This window comes from Pinus tabuliformis, chromosome 1_2, assembly GCF_031772625.1.
Source record: "Pinus tabuliformis cultivar Carrire ecotype Pingquan chromosome 1_2, CPIR1, whole genome shotgun sequence".
In the NCBI taxonomy this organism is placed as follows: domain Eukaryota; kingdom Viridiplantae; phylum Streptophyta; class Pinopsida; order Pinales; family Pinaceae; genus Pinus; species Pinus tabuliformis.
Window position 1 is genome coordinate 645,372,662 of NC_142298.1, and position 10,669 is coordinate 645,383,330.

The 10,669-nt window shown below is 35.9% G+C and overlaps 1 protein-coding gene across 1 annotated transcript; it reads right to left on the bottom strand.

Annotated features, from left to right (window-relative positions):
* Positions 1–1,581: 1,581 nt before the first annotated feature.
* On the bottom strand, positions 1,582–3,744 carry LOC149207327 (UDP-glycosyltransferase 89B2-like). The gene has a single exon (XM_089393889.1). The coding sequence runs from the start codon at positions 3,345–3,347 to the stop codon at positions 1,878–1,880; it is 1,470 nt and encodes a 489-aa protein (XP_089250015.1). The 5' UTR covers positions 3,348–3,744; the 3' UTR covers positions 1,582–1,877.
* Between the last annotated feature and the right edge of the window lie 6,925 nt (positions 3,745–10,669).

The following is a 10,669-nucleotide window of genomic DNA, read 5'->3' on the forward strand; positions in this document are numbered from 1 at the left end:
GTCCTGGGCCTGGTGATGCTTAGTTTGGCTCGCTTGAGGTGAATTTTGAAGCACCAAAGGAAAAACCCATTCGACGACATCCCTTTACAATTCAACTTCCATACAAATCATAAGAGCTACTCAGCTAAAGAGCAACAATTCCCAAAATGACAAGCTTTCCCAACTATATTGAGTTGATAATTCCCCATCTGCACATTTTAGTCCCCTATAACAACTATGATTATATGGACTTGGCATCGAGTACAACCATGATAGAGCCAACTTTCAAGGGTCGTTGAACCACTAGGCTATTTGTCAAAGTTCATTACCCTACATGTTAATGTCTCTACATAGATCCTCCCATCATATCGATGCTAGGTGTGTGGAGTTGGTTGGAACATACCCCCACTACCATATCTATAATACTCTTTCATTACTCTCACTTAACAACCCCCATGGAGAAATAATCCACCTAAGACTTATTGTATGAAGTTAACTAGCATAGATCCATCTTAACCTTGGACCTAACATGAGCCGAGAGGGATCAAATTTCTTCACGTGTAAACTTATTTTAGAGTGCAAAAAATAATGTGTAATTTTTTATTATTTAAATCATATTTTTGAATTTTATAGAGATTACATATCATGTGCATTGAGCCATTTTATCACAACACATTAAACTAGTTTTTTTTGTTATTAATATATTTTTAAATATACTTCAATATTAATTCATATTAAAATGATTTTATTGATAATCCACAGTGGATATTTTATTCTATACAATATTAAAATATTTTATTTTAACATTTTGTTCTATATACAATATATATGAAGTTGATATGACATCTTAAAATATTTTTGAAAAGTATAAAAATGTTTAAATATCTTACTCACATATTTTTTTTACTTCTAATTACTTTATATGGAATTATATTAGGTCATATAGGCAACTATTTTTTTTTTTTTTATCTATTAGACTAACCTAAATACCCACGGGGATTTGAACTGGTGACCTATCGCAAGGAGTGCCTTAACAGCACACCCATTCACCATCAATCCAAAGCTCGTGGGCATATAGACAACTAATTAAATATCCATAGCATTTTTTTTTCATTTTTATTATAACAAACATGGTTTTCTATTTAAACAATATTTTATTTTTATTTTAAAAGGGACAAACATACTTACACATCACCTTCACACTGGACTATAGAATAAGCCTCTAAACTTAAAAATATTTATACTAATAAAAATAATTTTATTCTAAAAAATATTTATACTTGTAAAAAAACACTTCTATTTTAAAATTTTAAAATATTGATTTTAATATTTTCAAAACTCAAAACTCAAATGTATATCAAACTTCTACTAATCTTTTATATCACTGTCTCCAACATTTTGAAAACGGTCAAAACCCAAGATGTATATCAATTTTTCTATTAAGAAATTGCTATTATATTTAACTTTTAATTACTTTATCTTTGTATCTTAGAGTAGATAATAAAACAATCAAAACCCTTTTTGTAAATCAAACTTCAAGTAAGAAATTGCTGTGGTTGTATTTGAACAGTTAATTTCTGTCTTTGTATTCGTCAGAACAGATGATCAAACAATCAGCAGCACTTAATAGAAAAAACTTGAGGAAACCATGAGAGAAATCTCAAACAAAGAAACATGTATATTTTCTTTAAAAAAATATAGCATGCCTAGAACTATATGGTACATAAGAGTAGGGAAAATATCCCAAATTTGTGTGGACAAATACAAGTTTCCTTCGTGCAATACTGGATTTTCTTGTAGCAGACTACACCATGAAATAATATCACTAAAAAACAGCTAATTACAATAAATGCTTTATAGACTGATGACCATACATCATACTTATTCTATGGAACTATTCAGATAACGATCAGCTTTTTAAGCTCACTTACACAGTCTTCCATGTTTTTGTAGGAGGATCCCCCTTCTTGCACTGCTGTTCTAGCCTCCTTGCTTAGCTCCTCTGCTCTTTTCATTTCTTCTCCTTCTCTTCCCAACAGTCGTTTAACTGCAATTCTCAAGTCATCTCTGTTGGGTACTGTGGTGGCGCCCTCACATAACCTGACTCCAACCTTAAGATAATCAACCAATAACAGAGCATCTATGTATTGATCTGCAGTCATAGGCCATGTTATCACTGGGATTCCCAGTATGATGCTCTCCAAGGTAGAATTCCACCCGCAGTGGGTAAGAAAAACCCCAACAGAAGGGTGTGAGAGGATCAAGAGCTGTGGTGCCCAACCTTTAATTATCAGACCTCTTCCCCTCATTCTCTCTTCAAAACCTTGTGGAATAGCACCATATTCATCAGCAGGCATACCATTTGGAGGATCCCTGATGACCAATATGAAGGACTCTTCACTTGCCTCGAGCCCTGCTGCCATCTCCTGGATTTGTTTATTTGAAAGGCAGGCCTGGCTGCCAAAGCAAATATAAATTACAGACTTCTCTTTCCGAGAGTCAAGCCATTGAAGACATACCGAGTCATCGATTGAAGGGGGTTTCCCTCTTTCAATCATGCTTCTTCCCTGCTTGGCCTCGAACACAGCAGGAGGAAGCAGAGGACCCACAGACCAAACAGGCCTACCTGAAACTCTCTGCACATGGTCTATGTAAATAGCTTCTAAATCATAGAAGGTGTTGATAATAGTACCCCAACTTTTTACATTCAAATTCATGGAGCATCTCATGAATTCAGAGACAGGATCGGACCTCTTATAGGCGCGAGCAAGACGCGAGATTTGATACCTTGGAAAACTAACAGGATGAGGAACTTCAGGAATATGGACTGTATCATCATCTGATGATACTTGTTCATGTGGCATGTATTTCCACAGAGAATAGATGACAGAAACAGCAAAAGCACCGGATGGGTGATACACTATCCTGGGTATACCGAGCTTGGCAGCTGTGTTCTGAGTCCATCCAAGGAAGAAATCGCTGATAATGCAAACAGGAGGGCCGAACTCATAATCTGAGCTCTTCTTTTGCTGTTGGAACCAGTCTTCTATTGGATGAGCAAGCTCCTTTAAGGAATCCATAAAGAGTGGTATGAGATGATAAGGAAGCTGCGCCGCGTTTTCACATCCCGGAGGTAGCCCTTCAGTGGGAGGGAGGGGAATGATAAGAGATTGAATCTGGAGGCCCTGGGATGAAGCTGTCTGCAAAAGAGGACTCAAGAGGGATTGATTTCGAGGAGTTGTGAGGACTGTTATAGAGAGGCCATGGGTTGCGAGGGTGTGGGTGAGGTCAAGCAAGGAAGTCATATGGCCCTGTGCTGGGAATGGGAATACAAGAATGTGAGGCCTTTTCTCCATGTTCTCTGCCATTGCAGTTTTGTCAAGTTCGTTTTAAGATATGGGATCCATGTTGGGTTTCAGAGTAGTTATAGTCGATGGAAAACCAGAGGAGAAGGTGGGCCTCTCACTGAGTGAAAAAGGCAATCAATTGAGCTTGCTCAATCAGTAATGAAAAGAGTATTAACAGATTTTGTGATTAAGAATATCATATTAAGAGCAGGATAGGCAAGAATCTGGGCAAAATCAGGGTGGGGTTTTGATCATTCTCAGAAAAACTGTGTCATGTCAGACTCTTAGTTGAAGTTGAATAAACCCCAATCCCAGATTCTTTCTTTAATTATGAAGACCAATTGAAGACAGAGGAATTGCCTTTAATGCAACATGCTCTGTTATGTCATGCTACATGTTTTACAGATCACAATACCACCAGGAGGACATAACAAATAGATCTGCTCAGGCAAGTGTTTTGGGTAACCAATTGATGAATTTTTTTATTTAAAGCGGGCTTAAATTATGTGATGCTGCATGTTTCTACAAATCGCATGGTTATTATTTATCTAAATGAAGTTCCCACTACCACCAACAGATCAGCCTGGTCTGTATCAAGTAAACAATCATTCCTTTTGAATGATTGATTTCTTTTTCTTATTTTTTTTCACTTTTATATATAAAAAATGTGCTTGAATTCTAAAGTATTGGATTTTTATGGATGCATTTCTTATAGTTTAATAAAATATAAAACGAGAATGTCTATATACATAAATTAAATAGAATGGGTAAAAATAATCATGGGAAAGAATAATAAATTATAAATAAATTTGAGTGCAAATTTAAAAATAGAAATAAGTTATAATTAAAATATTTTTTTTTTATTATTAAAATAATGTATTTTATTTTTTGATGGGTGATATATGATAGGATAGAAGTGGCAAAGATAGGACTATTATAGTCACAAGTAATACTTATGGTTAATGTGGCTTGCCAGCGGGCAAGAGTAATGAACCTGTGCTACCACACATGTAGAGGTATTGAATGCATTTCAAAGGCATTACATTACTCTTTAGTGTGGAAATATCATGTCTCTGTGTGATTCATTTGCTAGATTTGAAACTCATGATGAAGTTGCTCTCAAACCAATTTTTTCCCAATGCTTCCATGGATTTCCTTTGTAAATAAACTTTCCTTGTGGCCCTCTGAGTCATAGACCTATGTTCTCTTCTTCCATTCTCTTTGTTGCGGTGCCTTGGCTCTAGTGGTGAAGTAACAAACCTTTCGGTTCACACTTGTGGTCTCCGGGTTTTTCCGCAGTTGCACTACCTTAGCCCCATGATTTCCTGGTTTCTGAAACCTTCATTCTTCTTCCTTCTCATTGTCGCCATGATAAGTCAACATGCTTGATTTAGAATGGGTGGCAGGGGTCGAGGCTTTGAAGATAACACGAGGATTCAATTTTCTAACAAATCCTCCAATCATCTTTGTCATAGCCAGACTTTGTCGGTTGTGCAAAAAGAGCTCAACATCATGGAGGAGGATGTCATGTAAGAGCAACAAAGCCATTCAAATTCAAAGATATTGGAGGAGCTTGCCACCTGCATACGCATAGCAGGCACAACTAGTTTCTCCACACCATAGACTTGTGTTGGCAACTCAGGATACTCTTGGGCAAGTTCTTACGTGAATGCCACACCACAAGAGACAAGATTTCGGTGATGCTCGGGTGAATTTAGTTGCAACTTGTTAACATCAAAGGAAGGATTATCTATATATAATCAAACTCAGCTCGTGACTCAACTCCTCGAACCATCAACAAGGATATGACAAAGCCAATCAAGGCGGAAACCTCACTCTCCTCTTAAATTTTCATATCGAAGCCTTCTATAAGTTTTTAAATTCTATATGGGACTAGTTTTTATGACAAGTTTTGGTTATAGGCCAATCCCAAAAATTAAGGGGAACATAAACATTAAGGTTTGATTTACTTTATTTTATTTCTGTAGTTGTATTAGAATAATGGATCATAGGTTTGCTCTTAATCTCATTTCTTAAATGACAAATTAACGAGAAAAATCATCATAATAATTTTATTGATTATTAATAAAAAAAATTAATAAAATTATTTGCTCATTAAAATTATAAAATAAAAATTTTAAATTAAGATATAGGAATTTTAACCTATAATTTAATAATAAATTGTTAAATTGTTTAAAAAATTATGGATAAATGAAATCTTAAATTCAAATCAACCTATAAAATAATTTTGTTAGTATATAAATAAAAAAATTAAATTACATTTATTTTGTTCATATATAAATAAATAAAATTAGAAAATTAAACATTTTAAATTTATATAAATTAAAAAAAAATTATAATGGAAGAATATACGTTTATAAAATTGATTTGATTTTGGTTATATGTAGATTAAAAATAACAGATAATTAAATTATTTTAAAAAATTATAAATTAATAATAACAATAATAAATTATAAATTAATGAAAATAAATTATAAAAAAAAAGAAGTAAATGATAAATGGTATAAATGAAAGAATCAAAATTATAGGAATATGACAGGGATAAAGAAATGATATTTTATTGAAATAAACTAGATATCTTATTGAAATAAACTAGTCATAAGTATTATTTAAGGTTAAAATTATTAAAATAGAGTTAAATTGAGAAAATATAAATAAAAAGTAATAATAAATCATTAAATTAATAAAAGTTGAAAAAAATAATTATATTAATAGTATAAAAATATAAAAAATATATGAAGAAATGGTAAAGTATAATATAAGGATAATAGAGAAATATAAGGAAACTGAATATGCTCTCAGGAAAGATCTTATTCTAGTACCACATTGTAACATACATGATTCTAGTGTTTGACAAAATTTAGTTATAGTTTGCTGGCATCAAAGGAAGGTTTGTTCATATAGAACCATCGACAAAGAAGCTTACTCTTTGATAGCAATATTTCACTTGTAAGAGGAGTCAAATATGTGGAATCATCTATGGAAGAATTGTGGTTGACCAAAATCATGACTTTCTTATGGTTGATAGCTTGGGGGTGTTTGTTAACATGGGATTGGTTTCAATGAAAAGGCTTTGAGGGCCCATCAATTTGTTTTCTTTGTTCTAAAGAAGAGGAGTTTGCAGAGCACCTATTAATCATGTGTCCTTTTGCTAAAAAAATATGGGATTTTGTCCAACAATTATTTTGGTGTGCTTTCCCGAGTATTACGATCATTAAACCATGGTTAGATGAATGGTTCAAGCGAAAGTTCAAAAGCTTGACGGTCATAAGAGCCTGGCATCTAGCTCTCGAGTTTACTCTTTGCAACCTGTGGAAAGAGAGGAACCTAAGAATCTTTGAAGGAAAACAACGGTCTATGTCTCTCCTACAAGAAATTATACTCAAGAACATTAGAGAAACGGTGTTGGCATCCCCTTCAACTACGAAGGATTGCCAATCTGATGATTATGAGAAGCTCATTTTAAAGGGATCGAATATCCAAGCTAACTGGGCTTCCAATGATTCTTCTCAGGTCACGGTTCTTAAACTCTCCAACGTGATTTCATTCATACCACCACCAAAAGCTATCATCAACATAATCTTTGATAGAGCCTCAAAGGGTAATCTAGGCAACATAGGTTTTGGAGGGATCTTTAGCGATGACAATTCTGATCCCATACATGTTTTTTGCCTATTCTTGTGAGACAGACACAAATAACTTTGCGTAATTCATGACACTTGAAAGAGGCCTTCAAATAGCTATTAGAGAAGGGTTATGACTACTTTAGGTCCATGGTGATTCCCAAATAGTAATCCATTGTATATGTAAATTGTTACTTAGCTACTCGCTAGACAAAATCATCCAAAATTAGCACTTAAAGGAGATGGTCAACAATATTAACTATATGTTAACAAAATTTGACTACGTAATCCATGTTCACATGTAGCGGGAAGGGAATAAGATGGTGGACTACTTGGCGAACTAAGGAAGTTTAGAGAGATACGTCGCTCTCGATGAATCCTAGTTGGTGATGGAACGAAGAGAGGGCCTCCAAGAAGTCATGTATTGGGTCGAACATGATAAATTAGCTACTAAAGCCAATGTCCCCGATGGGGGTGATTACACAGCTAGAAACGTCTGGCAGGAGGCTTGATAGTGTCGATCCTTAAAACGGTGATGCTCTCCCACGACTTCAGTTTTCTGATCAACAATATAATTGGCATGCATGTATATTGTATGGGTAATGGAACGATGACCCTTGGTGATAGAGCCAAGCTCTACACATGGCCTTGCATGGAAAACGCGTGGCATCTCCACGCCTCACATACCTTGGGTCACCTTCCCAGGTCTTCTCAAATTATTTTTGCGCAGTTGGGACTTGGTAGTTTTCTTTGCTACAGGGTTTTGAGTGAGGCCATTCCTTCTGTCTACTTGGATATGGCATGCTCCTCCAATGGTGTATTGGTTGTAGGAAGAAAATTATCTAACAAGTTGGGAAAGCTCATTTATGAGCTCATTATGTACAACGCTTTGGGATGGATGAGTTCTAGTTCAACTTGTATACTTGGCCCTTGTCATTCAGGTTGTATGGTGCTCACCTCGCTCAACTTGCGTGTTTTTTCATGTCTGCAATGTATTATATATGTGCTACTCTACTCACAGGGTGGCAGAAAGGTGGTTGTTTTGTGGTGGGCGACCTTGAGGCTCATGCATATCTAATCATATGGTGGCTACATGATAACTGGGTCAGAGCGTTTGGAGGTCTATTTCCATTAACATCCGCTTAGTTGGTCATAATTGGGTAGCGTTGTTGTCTTACTAATTTCTGGGTATTACAATGTCTTGTGGTCATCAACAGTCTGGAGTTAATATCCATTCAGGGTCATTTTCTTCCTCTTCGTAAATGTCAATGTTCTTTGTGCTCTTTCTACACAACTCAGGGACTGGTCCATCCTTCGAATTTGTTGTAGTCTTACCCTTAACGACTCATCAAAAATTTGACCCCATCAGGATTTCATTTAGTTGTTCAGTGTTGGTTTGTGGAGTGTGGTACCTCGATACCTTCTCCATTTGGTTATGAAAAATGTTATGGTCTCTCTCAATCTCAACTTTTGCAAGATGTTTTAATTTTGGTTGCCCTCGGTTCACAAAACATAAGGGGCTTTGGGAAGTTTGGACAATAATTAGCTCGGGTCTGTGGTAGATTCCAATTACTCCTCTTTTGCCTCCATATATGTCTCTCTGGTAATATCTTTGAGTTTATAGTTCGAATCATTGTGGGAACGCACTTTTGTGTGGGTATTCGTCAAATAGTTCTTTCATTCTCTATTGTCATCATCATGCGGTTTATTTGCAAGTACTATATGGCTTCATGCCAAAGATTACCCAGTCGTAGGGATGGTCCCCCTCGAGCATCCTCCTCAAGACACATGCATCGTTTTGGGTGGGAATCAGTAGAAAATTATTTTGATTCGAACCCTCTTGAGGCCAAAAAGGAAATTTTAAACCTGAAATCCAAGGAGTTCCAGGATCACAAATATTTCTTTGATTCAGAGATTGATGGCAGTAGCTTCAAATGGGTTCCTGCTTCAGGGAAGTTTCGGAGAAGAAGACTATATTTCCTTCACTCTATCACCCTGCACTATAAAATGGAAACGTTTCTCAACAAGGTAATCTGGGACAAGCAAATGGACAATTACAAACTCTTTGCGGTCCAGGAGGAGATTAAGAGAATCTTGCCGGACATCAAGTATAATCTGGATGATATACTAGTAAGATTGAGTCATGTGGAATGTTTTGTGGATTTAGTCTCAGAAACAGACTCAAATGATCACCAGGAAGAGGAAGCAGTCATTAACGCTCCGCATCTCAACATCATTCCTGCAAACTATGCTCTGCCTCAGAACACCATCCATGCAAACTCTTCTCCTCATTTGTCAGTCATCATTTTGGACTAATATGTCCATCAAGCAATCGGTTTTAGTCTTTGACGTTGGAAGGAACTTGTCTTGTCTAGTAATCTTAGTTTATTTTGTCAATTTTGCTAGAGGTTACTTCTTGTCTCCTATATTACTTTTACTCTGGCTTTTTGCATGTTTATAGTCCATAGTCCTTGGGATATTCAGTAAGATAGTCCCTTTTTGTAAAGTTTTGCTAATGGTAGTTTCTGCTATGTGTATGGTAATACTAGTGGACTCTCATGATCCTCTATGTCAGACGATGAAATAAAGGCTCTTAATGCAATATCTTATGTAATAATTTTTGTTATCAATAAAAATACATTGACCAAAAAAAAAAAAATAATAATAATTTGGGAAACCCCAATCAAAGTGGAAACCTTGTTCTCCTCTTAATTTTTCATGTTTAAATTTTCTACAAATTTTATTTTATTATATATTGAACTTGTTATTATGACAAATTTTGGTCATAAACGAATCTTCTAAAAACTCGTTAAAATCTCCGAATTTAGGCTTCTGTGATCCATAATTATGATTGTTGGGACATCTTTCGATACTAATCACATCCAAAGCTTTTTGTCGATGGGTTTCGAACCATCTAGTGTGGTTCATCATCAGGACAAGATGCAGGGTTAGATCATGACAACAGATTAAATAGTGATAGCAATAAAAACTCTTCTTTTGCTGTTGGAACCAGTTGGATGAGCAAGCTCCTTTAAGGAATCCATGAAGAGTGGTATGAGATGATAAGGAAGCTGCGCCGCGTTTTCACATCCCGGAGGTAGCCCTTCAGTGGGAGGGAGGGGAATGATAAGAGATTGAATCTGGAGGCCTTGGGATGAAGCTCTCTGCAAAAGAGGACTCAAGAGGGATTGATTTCGAGGAGTTGTGAGGACCGTTATAGAGAGGCCATGGGATGCAAGGGTGTGGGTGAGGTCAAGCAAGGAAGTCATATGGCCCTGTGCTGGGAATGGGAATACAAGAATGTGAGGCCTTTTCTCCATGTTCTCTGCCATTGCAGTCTTGTCAAGTTCGTTTTAAGATTTGGGCTCCATTTTGGGTTTCAGAGTAGTTATAGTCGATGGAAAACTAGAGGAGAAGGTGGGCCTCTCACTGAGTGAAAAAAAGCAATCAATTGAGCTTGCTCAATCAGTAATGAAAAGAGTATTAACAGGTTTTGTGATTAAGAATATCATATTAAGAGCAGGATAGGCAAGAATCTGGGCAAAATCAGGGTGGGGTTTTGATCATTCTCAGAAAAACTGTGTCATGTCAGACTCTTAGTTGAAGTTGAATAAACCCCAATCCCAGATTCTTTCTTTAATTATGAAGACCAATTGAAGACAGAGGAATTGCCTTTAATGCAACATGCTCTGTTATGTC